The sequence below is a fragment of the Pongo abelii genome, chromosome 2, assembly GCF_028885655.2.
Source record: "Pongo abelii isolate AG06213 chromosome 2, NHGRI_mPonAbe1-v2.0_pri, whole genome shotgun sequence".
NCBI classification, from domain to species: Eukaryota; Metazoa; Chordata; class Mammalia; order Primates; family Hominidae; genus Pongo; species Pongo abelii.
The window spans coordinates 38494916-38512623 of record NC_085928.1 but is presented as its reverse complement, the minus strand read 5'-3'; the positions used below and the strand labels follow the sequence as shown (position 1 = coordinate 38512623).

Below are 17708 nucleotides of genomic sequence, written 5' to 3'. Positions count from 1 at the left end.
TTGCCCTGTCACCCAGGCTAGAGTGCAATGGTGCAATCTCAGCTCACTGCATCCTCCACCTCCTGAATTCAAATGATTCTCCCGCCTCAGCCTTCTGAGTAGCTGGGATTACAGGCACCTGCCACCACACCCAGCTACTTTTTGTATATTTAGTAGAGACGGGATTTCACCATGTTGGCCAGGCTGGTCTCGAACTCCTGACCTCTCGATCCGCCCACCTCGACCTCCCAAAGCGCTGGGATTCCAGGCGTGAGCCACCAGGCCCGGCCAGCTGGCTCTGTCTTAACATTAAGTACACAGTTCAAACGTCACCTACTCAGAGCAGCACTTCCTGATCAGGCAGTCTAGAGTAACTATCTAGGTGCTCTATTACATTATCACAATATCTATTAAATTATTATGTTATTATAATTCTCAGCAGAGCACTTAGCACCAACTATTATTTTTCCTTGTTAAATTAATTACTTTTTCCAAGCACTAGTCTGTAAGAGCTCCACGTGAGCAGGTATTTTGTTTGTCTTGTTTGCTTTCGTTTCAGGGCCTAGAGTAGTATCTGGGTACAGAGAAGGCACTCATTAAGTATTTGTTAGTTATTCAATTAATTATTAATATTTCGTAGTCACACCTTGAAGACCTCAACCTAGGAGATCTTTATCAAAAGAACCTTGATCTGCTAGCAGATTTGTCAAACTGCTGTCCAGGCTTTTGACAGATTTGGCAAATGCCGCTTTTCTCTTTTCAAAATTACATTAGTAGTCGTTGTAAAACTGTGTCTTACTAACATTTTATTGTAACCATATTTGGATTTAATTTTATAAATTACGTTTGGAAAGAGGACAACAGACTCTTTGTAAATAAGCCTGTAATTTTTACGGGTGACAACTTTTGTCACCTAGAATCAATGTGCTTATTTTTGAGGTTGCTGAAATGAGCTTTGTAAATATTTTTGTTGTAATATCATTTTATGGTATATTCTTCAAATTATATGGCTTTATCCATGCTGAATTCCTTCTGGAAATGGAGTAGCGGAGCACCTTGGATCTTTTCTTTAAACCCAAGTACCCAGGTTTTTTTGTTTTGTGTTTTTTCTTTTTTCACACCAAAGTTAAACCTTTACAGTATTAGTTTTACATATAGACAGTCTTGCATTGTAGATGTTGTAAGGCATTGTCTCTACATATAAAATTCAGACTTGGAATATTTGTAGGAGATGTTAATAACACACAACAGAGGATCGACTTCTGGGCATGTTTTCATAATCATTCGTCAAGCTCTCATGCTTAGCCTTGTTTTAGACACTGTACCAGAATTAGAGGGAAAAAACATAATCAGCTTACATTACAGGATTTACACATTGATGTGGTTCAGTCAAAATGCAAATAGTATTGACAGATATTCAAGGGCAAAACACAGGGGCAGGATGAATTTTAAAAGCAAGGGGAAGGAAAGAAGAAAGAGGAGGGAGAAAAATGACTATGTTATTAGTCATTGCTCTATACTTGAAGGCTGTAACAGATGGACCCTTAGATAACCTTCACGGTCTGGTTTAATTTACTGCATATAATTTCCACAGTTCTTTCAGATGATTAAATGAGTGGTTCTTGATAACAATTATGAACATTTAAAGGTGGAAATTTATGCATATTTCCTTAAAGTGCATGTCAGGTAGTTCCTGCTATAATTTTGCTAAATGTCCATGAATCTCTTGAAAAATACAACTTATAAATGTGGAAGGCCTATACATAACTTCCGTTTCCTCCCTCAGATTCAATAATAATGTATTATTTTGTGGTACAAATCTCTTTTTCTTTTTTTTTTTTTTTTTTTTGAGACAGAGTTTTGCTCTTGTCCCCCAGGCTGGAGTGCAGTGGCGCAATCTTGGCACACTGCAACCTCCACCTCCTGAGTTCAAGCGATTCTCCTGCATCAGCCTCCTAAGTAGCTGGGACTACAGGCGCATGCCACCATGCCTGGCTAATTTTTTGTATCTTTAGTAGAGAGGGGGTTTCACCATGTTAGGCAGGATGGTCTCGATCTCCTGTCCTCATGATCCGCCTGCCTCCACCTCCCAAAGTACTAGGATTACAGGTGGTGAGCCACAGAGCCCGGCCCAGCACAAGTCTTTTATCTGTCGTTAATCTAATGTTCTTTAGTGGAACACTTCAGATGCATTCATAGAATTATACATTTTACTAAATATATCACAGCTTGAAATATAGTTTCCCCATTTTTATCAGCTTTCATAGAATTCTTAATTGATTTTTAAATGGCTAATATTGCTTATAAAAAGTAGTTGATCAAGCTCTTAAATTCTTATTTCTGAGTTCCTTGTTCTAGTTCACACTAGACCAGAGGTCAGCAAACTTTTTTCATATAAATCCAGATAATAAATATTTTAGGTTTTGTAGGTCCAATCATCACTGTCATAACTGCTGTTGCAGTGTAAAAGCAGTCATAGAAAATAAATATGTAAACGAATGGGTATGGCTGTGTTCCAATAAAATTTTATTTATGGACAACAGTATTTGAATTTTATGTAATTTCACATCGCAAAATAGTCTTATTTTGATTGTTTTTCAACATTCACAGTGGATTGAATTTGGCCTGTGAACCACAGTTTGCAAACGCTGCCCCAAACTCAAAGTCACATCATGAATTGTATGTCACGTGTCTTCAGGAGAAGAAATTTGAAACAAATCCAGAGAGAATTGTGTTTTACCTTAGTTACTCCGTTACTTAGTAATTATCAGCCATGTATTAGACCAGTCACATATCTGTTAAAATCAGATATTTGATTCTAAAATATCTCAAGATTAGTTCAGAAACCTTGAAGGTAAATAAATGAAGGACCAGGAAAAGACTTCAGCTTAAAAGTATCAGGTTTTTAACATTTTTATTACAAATTGGATTTGTTTTCACTCACTTGGATTTTTATCTGCTTACTTTAAAACAATTCATCAAGTGAAATCACTCTAGAATTATTAGGTCAGCTTCTTTTATTTTCATTGTTCTTCAGAGGCCACACTGTTGCGGAAACAACATGCCCAGGAGGCAAGATTCTTTATATTTCAGTTGTGTTACATATAGGTCAGATATTACTGTTTTGAACTCCAAATAGTATTCTCACTTTATAGTTGTATTTGCGTTTTTATTATATTATTAATACATATTGCTTGAAATAAGCTTGGTTTTTGGTTGTTAATCCTTTTGTTAAAATATAACTTTGTTTATTATTATTATTTTGAGACAGCGTCTCACTCTGTCACCAAGGCTATAGTGCAGTGGCATGATCTTGGCCCACTGTACCCTCTGCCTCCCAGACTCAAGTGATTCTCATGCCTCAGCCTCCTGAGTAGCTGGGATTACAGCCATGCACCACCAAGCCCAGCTAATTTTTGTGTTTTTAATAGAGATGGAGTTTCACCATGTTGACCAGACTGGCCTCAAACTCCTGGCCTCGTGTGATCTGCCCGCCTTGGCCTCCCAAAGTGCTGGGATTACAGGTGTGAGTCACCGCACCCGGCCAATATAACTTTACTTTGAAGACTTTTGTCTTAATGGGATTAGAACTGCATTACCATTTAAAGATGAGTTTCTGCTGGTTCCCATAGAAGTGTCAACATTTTTCTACCCCAATTTTTTTTTTTTCATTTGAGACAGAGTTTTGCTCTTACTGCCCAGGCTGGAGTGACGTGATCTCGGCTCACTGCAACCTCTGCCTCCTGGGTTCAAGCAGATTCTTCTGCCGCAGCCTCCAGAGTAGCTGGGATTACAGGCATGTGCCACCATGCCCAGCTAATTTTGCATTTTTAGTAGAGACGAGGTTTCTCCACGTTGGTGAAGCTGGTCTCGAACTCCTGACCTCAGGTGATCCACCCGCCTCAGACTCCCAAAGTGCTGGGATTACGGGCGTGAGCCACCGTGCCCGGCTTCTACCCAAATTTTTTAGTACTTTGTGTACTATCTTGTCCCTCTTTTTGTGCTTCCTCTTAAACTTATGCTAGCTTGGATAAAAATGTACTTTAGGAAGTCTCCTGACATGGGAGAAAACAATTTTGAAATCTTCAACATACAACGTATTTTGTGCTTCTCTTCAGAGTAAAATTTTTCCCAAGGTATTTTGTTTTTCTGGGACTATTGTTAGTGCATGTTGTTTTTCCTGTTTTATGCTTCCTTTCAACCTGTTTGGTTTTCACTAAGGGATTCCAATGGGTTTTTTTTCTATTAGCATAATTACCAATGTTGACTGTCACCTGGGCATAACTACTTTTCCTAACCCTGTCATACACCATTGCTGTCTCTTAGCATGTTTTCTCAAGTGAGAAAATGTCTTGACTGAATGACCTTCTCTTCTTCATTTACTCATTCTCTATTCACTCTAGGTTTATCAAATACCTGCTCTATGTGAGGCACAGTACTCAGCACTCTCTACATACATGTATTTTTTTTTTTTATGGTAGAGCTTCATCACTGCACCCTTCCCCCCCCACCCCCCCCACACACAAACAAGATCTTGCTCTGTCAGTCGGGCTGGAGTGCAGTGGTGTGATCATGCTCACTGCAGCCTCGGACTTCTGGGCTCAAACAATCCTCTTGCCTCTTCCTCCTAAGTAGCTAGGACTACAGGTGTGCACCACCACACCTGGCTTTTTTTTTTTTTCTTTTCGGAGAGACAAGGTCTTGCCAAGTTGCCCAGACTGGTCTTGAGCTCCTGGCCTCAAGCAATCCTCTCACCTCAGCTTCCCAAAGTGCTGGGGTTACTGGTGTGAGCCACCATGCCCAGTCTTCACCTTCTTTTGTAGTCCATCCCCTTCTACTATTCTCTTCCTGCTCTCCTTTCACTTAGACTTTTCCATTTCAGGCTTTTAATTCATTTGACCTCCCCCTACTGCCCTCTGCCACTTGCCTGCTGGGACTGCTGCACATCATCCCTCTCAATGCTTCCCATCATCCCTTTCAACGCTGCCCATCATCCCTCTCAATGCTGCCCATCATCCCTTTCAATGCTGCCCAGGCCTCTAGCTCCTTCTCCTCCTTGAAATTGCAGGGGCCTGGAGGTGTTTGTACAGTGGCATTAGTGTAATGAGGCGGACTTAGTTAGATAAGTATGGGGAATGGGAGTTCCTTTGCTCTTGCTCTGCTGGCTCCAACCCAGGGCAGCTGGCTAAAGCAGTCCTTAACTATGAGGATTTCTTCCAGGGTCATGCTTCCAGTTTTTAGTGAAGGATCACAAAAAATGTTTAGTGTCGTTCCATTGATTTTTTTCCCCCCTCGATTGAAGCTTTTTTAAATGTTTTTTGAACTGCCTTTTGTGTCAAACATGCCTTGTCTTAAAACGTCCTGTATTACTCTGTCCACACTGAATTATAGGCACACCTTTCTCTCAATTCAATGAGAGAGTTTTCAGTGTGATGAAAAGAAGTGCTTTAGCTTTCTGCCAGGGGACTGTGTCTAGCCTTATAGATGAATGTTTGAATTCAACATTTTGTATTAATAGTTGGACATATTCATAGGTTATCAGAACTGGAAGGGACCTGAGGAATTATTTCACTTTCCTGTTTTACATGTGGAAACTCAAGGCTTAGATTGATGAATGCAAAGATCGTTGTCACATGAATGAAAATCTAGGATTGGAATTTGAGTCTCCTAACCCCAAGCTTTTGTTGAATCAACTGATTTTCGATAGTGTTTATTCAGAGAAGAGATATGAATAAACAATGTCCTGTGAGATGATAAATTGTGTATTTTTTTCGAGCACCTGGAACATTGATTCATATCTCCCTAAAATATCTCAGTGTTACTGAGACTAAGTGCCAGTGATCAGGTATGCTTACTACACCAGTGATTGTCAGGTATTCTGCACAAAGGACATATTCAGCTGTTACTCACTTTTGTTATGCTTTTCCTCCTTTAAGAATTATCACTTTGGTTTTTCCCTCCTGGTCATAAAGAAATCATAGTTTTAGACCTTAAAGTGGGATTTTAATTGTCCTGTCATCTTGATGGAAATACTCTGATTTTCTTGACTCAGATTAGGAATTTTTGCTATCACCTTTTCTTAGCAAAATGTGATTAATCAGCAAAGTTCTGTAGAATGAAGAATTACTTCTGTTTTCACCAGAAAACTCTTGAACTGTTCTAGTGAATTCAGTCCTATCCCAGGCTGACTCTAGATAGTTCATCTTTGGGTTAGATTATATGTAGGATGAGGAAATGGGTAGATTTGGGTGTGGGTCTAGGCCTGTGAGTGTTTGTATGTGCACATACACATATAGAAGTAAAATAATTGTAGATGTGCTGCTTTTTTGGGGATGATCTTCATCAGGTCCACCAAGCTGCTTCACCATTTCCTGTAGAGATGGTCCTTTGGCCTTTCATAGTGGTAATTTTAGCTTTCCACATATTTCTGCAGATGAATGTATCCAGGCAGTGCATTGGTATGAGTTACCTTCTCCCTCCCACATGGAGGAAAGTGTTGGAGGTAACAGTTCTCACGATGTGTAGCTTTCCACAGCCATTTTGGTAAATAGGCTTATCCATAGGCACTGTGGGGGCTTTAGTGGAAATCTTGGTGATGCCTGTAGATTTTGGTTGAGGGATCCATGTTGGGATTCTCTGCTTGCATACCTCCTTGATCTTGAATTAAACAAGAGAACAAAAGGTAATTAATGGTACAGTTGGTGGAGAAGTAGAAATAGTTTAGGACATGGAGTCAGTTTGGAGGATTTGGCTTTGAAAGCACCAGTTTCTGGGGATGTACCAGATCAAAGATTGTCAGGTTGAAGAAAAAAACGTCAGTAAAGTAATCTGGTATGTGTTGAATGTGTGCTGTGTGCACAGGTCTTGATAGAGATAGTGGTAGATACGTAGATGAATAGATATTTGGCACAGTGTAGTAGGACATAAACAACAGTAGTGTCCCAAATTAATCTCAAAGAGCCATGAGATTGCCAGAGAAAGGTTAATTTCGATGAGATTGTCTTTAAGAGTGCTTCATGAAAAATATGGCATTTGACTTGGGCCTTTAGACTTTTAAAAGTTTTCACAGTATGAGTTTGGTGAGATGGGCAGCTCCAATGATGATTAGCGGAACAGCTTGGTAGTATGTATCAAGAGCCTTATGAATCTTTTCTAGGATGTAGAGAGGCAGGCAAGGATATTTGATTTTAGCATTGTTTATAATGATGAAAAATGGACAGTTAAATGAATAGGATGTGTTAAATGAATTATAGTATAATTATGACAACATGCTTTGTTAATGAGGCCAAAGCTTCAGGAAAATGTTTACTTAGAAATGTTAAAAGTAGAATTTAAAACTGTGTACATGCTTCAGTTATTTACATGTGAAGAGAAAAATACTAAAAGAAAATGTACCCATGCTATTAGTTGTTAACCCTGATTAGTGGACTTACAGGTACTTTTTATTTTTCTTACATTTTCTGTGTTCTCCGCATATTTTATAGTAAGTATGCTATCAGAAAAAGCAACACTAAATTGTTTTAAAAGACAAAAAAGGAAGGAAACAACTTGGAGATCAGGACATTTCTGTGAACAACCATATTATCCAAGCCATGAGCAGTAGAAGCTGCAGTTGAAGTCAATGACAGACTAATCAAGTCTGCTAATATTGTGACTATAGCATTAATAATAGCCTTCCCAAGATGGATTTCTGTGATGTCCTGTAACTTTATCAAGATTTAGATTGGTTCTCCAATTTAGTGTACAAAAATCTATGTTGGGATCGTCTTTAAATTGTAGATTTCTGAATCTTATCCCTATACATTGTAATTCACTGGTTTGTGGATATGTCCAGGAATTCACATTTTTAATAAACTCTCAGAGTGATTTCTTCGACCAAGTGGTTGGCCTACCACACTTGGAAAAGTGCTACCATAATTGAACTTCGTTTAGATGTAAGCTTTATTTTTTCTTCACCTGGAACTCTGGCCTACCTGGGTATGCAGAGTTCAATACTGTGAAAGGCCGGGACAGATTGGTATGACACACAGTATTGGTGGAGCTCGTTCCTTTTGAGCAACACTGATATGTGTTGGTGAAGAAAATGTGGCTTGGAGTGGTGGTCAGTGATAACTTTCAGGCCCAGCTGCCTGAAAGTTACTGGGCTCCTACTTGTTTCTACATCATTGATGTGCAAGCTTTTGTTTTCTAGGTAGCTCCAATTTCATTACATAGATTTTACCTCTAGATGGCAGCAAAGGCTTGTTATTTTATCAGAACAACCCCAATTGTCATTCCCAAATCTTTTTTTTTTTTTTTTTTTGAGACGGAGTCTCGCTGTATCACCCAGGCTGGAGTGCAGTGGCGCGATCTCGGCTCACTGCAAGCTCCGCCTCCCGGGCTCCCGCCATTCTGCCTCAGCCTCCCCAGTAGCTGGGACCACAGGTGCCCACCACCACACCCGGCTAATTTTTTGTATTTTTAGTAGAGATGGGGTTTCACTGTGTTAGCCAGGATGATCTCGATCTCCTGACCCCGTGATCCGCCCGCCTCGGCCTCCCAAAGTGCTGGGATTACAGGTGTGAGACACTGCGCCTGGCCATTCCCAAATCTTTAAAAAAAAAAAAAAAAGGGGGGGTGCCTAGCGCAGTGGCTCACGCCTGTAATCCCAGCACTTTGCGAGGCTGAGGCGGGCGGATCACTTGAGGTCAGGAGTTCGAGACCAGCCTGGCCAACACAGCGAAACCCTGTCTCTACTGAAAATATAAACAGCTTGGCGTCGTGGTGCGCTCCTGTAATCCCAGCTACTTGGGAGGCTGAGGCAGGAGAATCGCTTGAACCCACAAGGCGGAGGTTGCAGTGAGCCGAGATCATGGCATTGCACTCCAGCCTGGGCCACAGAGCAAGACTCTGTCTCCAAAAAAAAAAAAAAAGATGTTTTTTTTTTTTTTCTTGTATGACTTTTATCCTTGGACATGTTTCAGTAAATGAGGTATGGAGCATTAAAATGTGTCATCTCTTGGATCATTTTTATCGAGCGTTATGTCAAATAGCTCCAAGAAAGTTTTATCCAAATTTGGAATGCATATTGCAAGAGAAATACATGCATATGGCTCTTTTAAGACCACACAGTGAATGTTCTACTCAGAGTTGGAGGCTCCTGGGTTTCATCAGAAAGCAGATGTCTTGGAGGAGATTAAGCAAGTTGGAAAACTCATTCATAGAAGAAAACGATTTTTTAATAAATGCTTAACCCAGTTCAACATGAAGACTGGGATTTGGAATGGCTTAAAAGTCTGAAGGATGTTGAGTTCAATGAGGCAGAAGAAGTGGTTCCACCTAGGGAGCAGTAGAAAGAAGAGGAGTATATTTGTGGAATATATTAAATTCTAAAAGTGTTGGTTTGTTTTATCCATAGATTCTCAAAAGAAACCTAGCAATCTAGAAGACTTCCTGGTTATAGTGAGTTATTAGAAGGCATTGAGTCATAATGAGCAAAAGAAGTATGAAAAGGTGAAGTGTTTTCAGTTGTATTCAAAGTCGCAGTTCTATAGCCCAATTTCTACATGACTCTTTTGTTCTTTCACATTATCATGGAGCACAAATATACCAGAACAAAATCAGCATTTATGGAGAAACTATCAGATCTCAGACAGCTGGAGTCAGGATGTTTCCTTTTCTCTAAATGAAATTAATTTTGTAAGTGCTTTGAACTTTTTGAGCTGTATTGACAACATGTTGTGTAAGAAAGCAGTGTTTTCTCAGGAGCGGTCCTGACTCCAGGGACTGCATCACACCTTAGCTCTAGAGGTTGAGAAGCTGAAGACTCCCAGAGACCTCTGGTCATTTTGATATGTGGTAATTGAGGTGGTGTGGGACGGTGGTTGGATTCAGGGCTGCTTACTCCCTTGGGGACTCAGCTGTGGAATGCTTGGCCAAGGCCATGTGTTATCAGAATTGACAGTGTTTTTGTAGTTTTGTTTTTATCTCAGTGTTTAATGGGAAAGTATATAAGCAGTGATGATGGATATGGTGATGAAAAGAAGGAAATGCTAAACTGAAGAAAAATATATTTGAAATATTATTGCCTTCTTTTCTTTTGTCTTTTATATTGTTTGACAAATCACTGCTAATTTATGGGGAGTGGTGGAATGGAAATAAGAGATAATGAATCTGGCAGCTAGCCCAAAATTTCATAATGATTCTTTGGGTTTTTTCTCTTGATTTTCCTCAGAGCTCCCCTATTAAACAATAAAACTTTATCACTACAAGTTTTACACTTTATACAGGAAAGGGTCTTTCAAAGGGAAGCCCTTTGATTTGATTAGCTCATTCTCATTAACCTCCTATGAGAGATCATTTGGTTTTGAATAGTGTTCTACTGCTATGGTTTATATTAAAGAGTTGTCCAGTATCTGATGCAAAGGTTAGAGTAAATAGGTGCCTTTGTTCTGTAATGTATCATGGTTTGTGGTTGTACCTAGTCACCTCCCAATCTCTCTTTCTGTGGAAATTAAACAGTCAGCAGTGGGGGCAATCCAAGAAAAAACATTGAAATAAAGTTTTCAAAATCCCTCCACACCCAGTTGCCCCCACTTAGTGTCAGACCAAGCATCAGATGTAGCAATACTTGTTAACATAAAATATACTAACCTTAAATACTTGTCTTCCTCATTTGTTCTCTTTTTATCCATCTGTGAACTTTTTTCCTTTTACTCAGCTTTTCTTTTTTGTACCCTTTCCTCCCTCCCCTCTCCTATTTCTTTCTCATTTCTTCATTTGCACTCATTTAATTGTTTAGTCATTCTCAGGCTTACATCTTATAACAGCCTTTGGGTAGTAGAGCACTTGTGCTCTAGAGCACAAGCCGTGGAGCCAGTCTTGGGTCTTCATTCTAGTTTTGGCACTAACTAGCTGTGTCTCTTTGAGCAAACACTTTACCCATGTAAACCTCAGTTTCCTCATTTGTAATCTTCATCTGGGGATTAAAATACCTACTTGTAAGTTTTCTTTGGGGAGTAGAGATATTGTGTAGTAAAGTCCCTGGCCCATCTAAAGTTTCGGGTGTTAGGTGTTCCTGTTGTGATCATCATCATCATCATCTTCGTCTTTTTCCTTATATCACTTCTTAAGATGCCTATTTCTTGGTCATAATCCTAACTTCTTTGATTGTTTTACCTTTCTTGTTTTCCTGCTTTATCTCTCAACTTTCCTCTCTCTCCAATTATTTATAGGCAATATGTTGCCAAGGGTAGAAGTTAAGGCAGCTGAATAAGCAGCACTGATTCCTGGGCTATACTTCTAACCACCTTTGACCCAGAAAAGGCCCCCTCACATGTCCTTTATCCTCCTTATGCTACTTTGTCTGGTCCTTGTGAATCTTTTTTAGAGTTCACCTGGAGACATTATCTGTTCTTTCCTGTTTTCATGTCTTTTGTTTGAAAAATGCAGTAGTTCTTTTAGATCACCTGTAAAGTCCTTTGGCCTTGACATTCTGTGATTCTGTGAAAAGAACAAATGCAGGCCAGCTATGGCTACCAGGTGCCTTATTAGCCATATGAGCACTATTTAAGTCCTGGGTAGTATAGGACCATGGTTCTTAAATTTTATATGCCCAGAGAGCCTGTTAGGATGCAGAATCCCTGCAGTGGGAATTAATAGGTCTGGGATTGTGAAACTCTGCAAAGTCATATGTGATTCTGATGAAGGTAGTCAATGACTGCATTTTAAGAAACATTGATATAAGGAGTTCAAAAATAAATGATAGCTGATTCTTGCTTTTGAGATGATAGCATAGGAGGGGTAACAAATAATTATGAGGAAGAATGACGTGCAATAATAGAATTACAGCAGTTTTGGAAACTCAGTGGAAAACTAAAAGGTAAGGAAGGTTTTCCAGAGGAAGTGACACATGAGGGATGAGTAGGATTTTATTATGAGGAACAAAGGAAGAAGAGTATTTCAGCCCTACAAACAGCATGATCAAAGGTAAGAAGGCCCAGTAGTATGTGGGAGGATAGTTAGTATGGTGTCCTGGTGAAGATGTGGGGGTATGTCCAGAGTTTCAAAGGGAGATGAAACGAAAGATGAAGGCCATGGTAGAAGGTTTGGACTTTGGGCGCTAAGTAATTTTAAGTGCTGTTTTCTCGGAGGCTAGAGAATTGCCGTGATCAGAATGGTATTTAAGGCTGGATTATAGAGGTGAGGATTTAAGTGTAGTAGATTAACTATCTTACAGTACCATCTGTCCTAAAGTCTGGGCTTGGAGAGTAGTAGTACAAATAAGTGGGGAGGACAGAGAAAGAAATAATATGACAGAGTGGAGGATGAGCAGAGAAGTGGAGAATAGTTCACAGATGTTGAACCTGAGCAGCGGGGAAGGTGATGGACCATCAATAGAGGCGAGACAAAGAGCAGTTCAAGAAAAATAGTATATTGGGTTATGGGCACATGCTAAGTTTGAAGTGTATAGTTGGGCCTTCCATGTGGAACTGTTTGGTAGAGTTGAAATTTTGGAGATGTTGCTTTGAGGATCGTGGTAGAGAAATTGTTGATACTATTCAAGTGCCTGAGACAGCCAGAGAGAAAAATGTAATTCCCACTCAACTGCCGCTCTTTTCTTCTCCCACCATAGGTACTTCTACATCCCTTTCCCAGAGCCTGAGATGAATTTTGTGGGACCCTACCATGTGCCCACATCCTCTGCACAAGGCCACTCTATCTTAATGATAAGAATGTGACTGGTTCTGAGAACAGCAACCTAAGGAGGCATTTATTCCCAATACTTGAACAGTACATAGTGATTGAACCATTATCCAGGGAGTGATTGGCTTGCTAGGGGAAAGGAAATCCTGCGCCTCTCTTCCAGTAACCTGGCTGGCCCCTCAGCCATTGTGTCTGAACCAAGCAGACAGATTACATAAACTTGTACTCTCAGAAGGGTTTGCCACTTCGTGGCACAGAGCCATGCAGTAAGGACAGGATAGCCTCCCTAAAGCATATTTCCTTCCTCATTGGCAGTCTGAGAAAAACCTGGAATAGGACCATATTTGATAGGTTTGGCCTTAAAAAATAGTAATAATCGTCCATTGTTCTCCCTAGCCTTCTCATTGTCCTTAGAAGCTATAATCAGCAGCCTCAGAAGCATTTATATTTTTCAGTTTCTGTAATTAATACATACTCTTATAATCAGAAAATTTCATATGAAATAAATGGGCTGCTTATATAAATTACTATGAGAGCTGTTCTTCTCAGCATGATCCCTACTCACTGATTCCCTCCCTGTTGCCCTAAAGGAATAACTATCTGCCTCTTGTGTTATGGAACTTTTGAGGACCTCTTGCAGTTTTTAGTTAGCTCCTATTTTTATAAAACAGTGGTTTTCTCAGGCTTCAAAAGTGACTGATCTCAGGCACAGTGAATTCAGGCAAGAACACCATGAAAAGGCATAAGAATAGAAAAAGAATAGCTTTTTCTACTTAAAGAAAAGAGAGAAAAAAAACCCAGCCAAACCACTAATTGTAAAGGATAATAATGCATTTTTGAGGAATTACTTTGAGTTGTTTGAAGAGTGTCTGTGTTGATGCAGATTATTGTATTGTGAGGGGAGACATAGGAGCCAACTTGACAACTTTCCTTTGCAGTGGCAGTTTTTGCTTGGGGTGCTTCCTTGGTTTGCAGTTTTGTACTCCTGAATTTGGAGACTGACAAGGTTGAACCCTAACACTTCTCCTTCTGACCTTGGAAGATACATAGTGATTATTTCTAAAAAATGATTTTGGGAGTGCCAGTCTTATTAAGTTACAGTGTTCCTTGAGAAACAGAAATCCAGATTTAGAGTGTACCATCTGGGAAAATTTTCTGTTTCTGCAAAGGCAGAATCACACCAAATGTGGCCTAAGTTGGTGGTGCTTGTCTTTATAGTGGCTGGACCTTGATCCCTTGATTGCCTTTTCTGAAAGTCTTGGGTCATTATCATGACTGTCAAGGCAGCCACCTACTTATAAGCACAGATGTGCATGGTTGTGATGCTCCTTCCATGAATCATTTTCACTCACTTCTGATGCTTTTCTATCCCGTCATCTCTGAGGCTAATCAGGTACCTCCTGCTCTGCACATACTGATTGCCTGTCCAAGCTCATTCTTCATGCTTGGCATTTGTGCCCTTTGCTTATAGAATCTTGCCTTAGGATAAAGTGGACACTGACTGCACCTTTTGTGTTCTGAGAACAGTCTCCTAATGAGAACATGAGCTTCTCTTTGGACTTGCTTTCTCACATCTCCTATCCCAGGTCAGTCTTCCCCGTGCCTGCCCATTTGTGTGGGGCTTGGCTTCTCACATTCATTATCTCTTGTCACCCTAACAGTGGCTTCAGGGAAGCAGGTGGAGTTGGAAGGAGAGGCAAATCACTATTGGCTATGGTGATCATGGAAGGTTTCAGAAGAGGCGAGCATTGATACAGACCCTTCAGTGTGGGTCTTACTTCACTTGACAAGAGATGAAAATTGTGTCCATGTAGAGAAGTGGGGAGGAGAAAGGGGAAAGCCCTGCATATGTTTAGGGACATTCTGAGTGTTCTGGCTGAAGTGGCAGATTTGTGAGGTGGAGCACAAGGAGGTAACATTAGACAACCTGTGTGTCACCAGATAGTGGAAAGGATCAAATTCAACTTATAATGAATTTAAAACCCCTTGCAACTCAGTGTGTTGCCATGGAAGAGAATGGGGCAAAAGAATCAGACCTGTTTTCACGCCTCAGTTTTATGACATACTAACAGAATGACCTGGAAAAGCCTTCCTTATGTGTCAGAGTTTTAATCTACTTATCCCTAAAGTTGTCATAATACCCACTTTCTAAGGTTGTTGTAAAATAAAATAATATTATATAATGGATTTGTTTTTTGCCCTCTCTTTTATGATATGTTACCTCACTATGCAGAAACTTTCTGTGAAGACACAGAGACTCCCTAGTGCTGTATTCATGGTTCTTCACAATCAACAGGCCTGTGCCCTTTAAGCCTTACCCTGCCCCAACCGTCTCAACTTCATCCACATTGCACTGCTCACTGTTCCTTGAATGTTGATTATCTGCCCTCCTGCCTGCCCCCACACCTTTACCTTGTGGGCACCTCTTTGGAGCACCTTTCTTTTTTCTCTATATCCTAGTCCTCCCCATCCTCTATCCCCTGCTCAATTCTCATCTGTTTCTGAAGCCTGATCCCCAAATCCCACTTGAAAGTAACCTGCTCTTCCTCTAAATTCCTGTAGTACTTACTGTCTATATAGTTCCTTCTCTGTGTTGAGCTCTTAGTTACCTTTTAAGCTACCCCTTAACTCCCACCTTTTATTCCAAACTTTAACATCTGCATAGCTGCCTGGCACAACAATGAGCAATATTGTGTGCTTCATAAATATTTGTTGGTTCATTCTTGTAGGTGATTGGTTGAGGAATGAAGGAAGCCTGTATCCTAATAGAAGACATTCATGCCTGTGGTGGTTATAAGCTAATACTACAGAGGGAATTGCAGCTTCTCGGAGAGGACCTTTTAGAAAAGTCTAAACAGTAGAGAGTTATCTCTTCAATTCTTGGGATTCCTGCTGAAAACCAATTCCCTTCTCCCCTGACTCCATTTAAAGCCAAGGTGGTTGGTTTCTAGACTCTATTTCCCCCAAGGGTCCATGAAAAAATGGAAAGCTCTAGTTGACCTGAAAATTCTAGTTTAGAATTCAAGTATCTTTGAAAGAGAGAGAAGTACAAAATACTATAACAATACAAATATAAATATTCAAGTATGAACATGCTCTGGGCCAGTCTGTCAAGTAAGTGGAAACAATTATTCAACAAAACTCTTCAGTATAGGTTTTTAAAGTTGCTTTGAGGCTTATGTTTAGTCAGATTCAAAGTTCTCATCTCTAGACACCAGACATAAGAGTTTTCATATGAGTTGTCAGATTTTTCCCACAGTGTTACATAAGAGTAGAACTGGCTTATAGAGTCACTTGGTCCATCTCTTTAATGTGGTGATTTTTAACCAGAGGGCGATTTTGCCCTCCAGGGAATATTTAGCCATGTCTGGAGACATTATTATCACAGTTGGGGGATGCTACATGGTGTGTAAGTAGAAGCCATGGATGCTCCTAAACATTATACAGTGCATGAACACCTCTTCCTTCCCCACAACAAAGAGTTACCAGGCCAAAACCATTAATAGTCCTAATGTTGAAAGAATGCTCTAATGGGGAGAAAAAGCTGATAGGATTAGGGGTAAAAGAAATTAATTCGTAGAATCTTTTTTTTTTTTTTTTTTTGAGACAGAGTCTTGCTCTGTCGCCCAGGCTGGAATGCAGTGGCGCAATCTCAGATCACTGCGACCTCTGCCTCCCGGGTTGAAGCGATTCTCCTGCCTCAGCCTCACAAGTAGCTGGGATTACAGGTGCCCGCCACCATGCCCGGCTAATTTTTATATTTTTAGTAGAGACGAGGTTTTACCATCTTGGCCAGGCTGGTCTTGAACTCCTGACCTCATGATCTGCCCGCCTTGGCCTCCCAAAGTGCTGGATTACAGGCATGAGCTACCATGCCCAGCCCATTCATAGAATCTTAGAGAAGGAAACATCTAGTAGTTTTGACATCTATAAGTGAAAAAATGAGGAAGAAGTTTAATTTCTGGAGGAAAAAAACTCATGCAGGTTGTTGGCTTATCTATGCGCCAACTTTATTTCCCAAAAGGAATTTTAAATGATTTAAGGAGGGTGGCAAGACTTCAAATTTAGAAGTCATTGGAAGTTAGAACCAGATGTGATCTTAAAGATCACCAAGTTCAATTCGCTTATTTCACAAAGGTTAAATGACTTCTCCAGGGCCTCACAGCTGACTAGAAATGGCATAAACTAGAACCTGATCTATTTGCCTGCCTCCAGTTCTCCTTCCCCCAATCACTTCACTTAACTGAGGCTTTGTTAATCTACTGTAGTCTTCCTTAATCTCCAGTTTATTGGTAGAGATTGACAGTTTCCCCTTGATTAAATGTTGTCTGATACTCTTGTTTCTAATTTCATTTCTTTGCCCAGGTTAATAAGCTCTTCAAGGGCAGTGAATCTTTCATCTCCATAATATCTGCCCCAGTGGCAAGTAAGAGGTACACAGTTTAATGTGTCATGATCAGTGGATTGATCAATTGTGTACATGTGATGCTTTGAAGAAAACATATTGCATACTAAGACACTGTGCATGTCACTGAGACACAAGTTTGGTTGCATAAGGATTGTTTCCACTCACTTGATTGACAGATTAGTCCAGAGTATATACACATTTGAACAATTATATTTGTGTTAATACATTGTACCTTTGTTTCTCTCAAATATATCACATTATAAACTAGAGTTTTCAGATAAACTGGAGCTTTCCATTTCTACTGTGCCTGTGGCAGAAAAAGAATCTAGATAACCAACCACCTTTGCCTTTTGCCAGAACAGCAGATAACTCCCTCTATTGTTTAGACTTTTCTAAAAGGTCCTGTCTCGGAAGTCTCAATTCCCTCTGTATTAGCTTGTAACCACCACAGGCATGAATGTTCATTAGTAACCTCACCTCCACCTATCCAAAAGCCTCAGGAATAGCTGAGGACGAGGTAGGCTTTGTAGGTCTGTAGGGCTTATATTTGTGTATTGTAGTTGTCCAAATATGGTTAGCCTTTAAAGAGCTGAACAAAACAGAGGCACAATCCCATCATAAAAATGGGCTAAGGACA

At 40.1% G+C, this 17708-nt stretch overlaps 2 protein-coding genes across 4 annotated transcripts in view; one reads left to right on the top strand and one right to left on the bottom strand.

The window, feature by feature from the left end:
• Nucleotides 1–17708, top strand: part of CMSS1 (cms1 ribosomal small subunit homolog) — a 370900-nt gene that overhangs the window by 6114 nt on the left and 347078 nt on the right. The gene's annotated exons all lie outside the window — the stretch shown is intronic.
• Nucleotides 2979–17708, bottom strand: part of FILIP1L (filamin A interacting protein 1 like) — a 104999-nt gene continuing 90269 nt past the window's right edge. Inside the window, exon 5 of the mRNA XM_054551621.2 lies at nucleotides 2979–6636. Within this exon, the coding sequence (XP_054407596.1) occupies nucleotides 6445–6636 (192 nt within the window). The 3' untranslated portion in view covers nucleotides 2979–6444. The remainder of the gene's footprint in view (nucleotides 6637–17708) is intronic.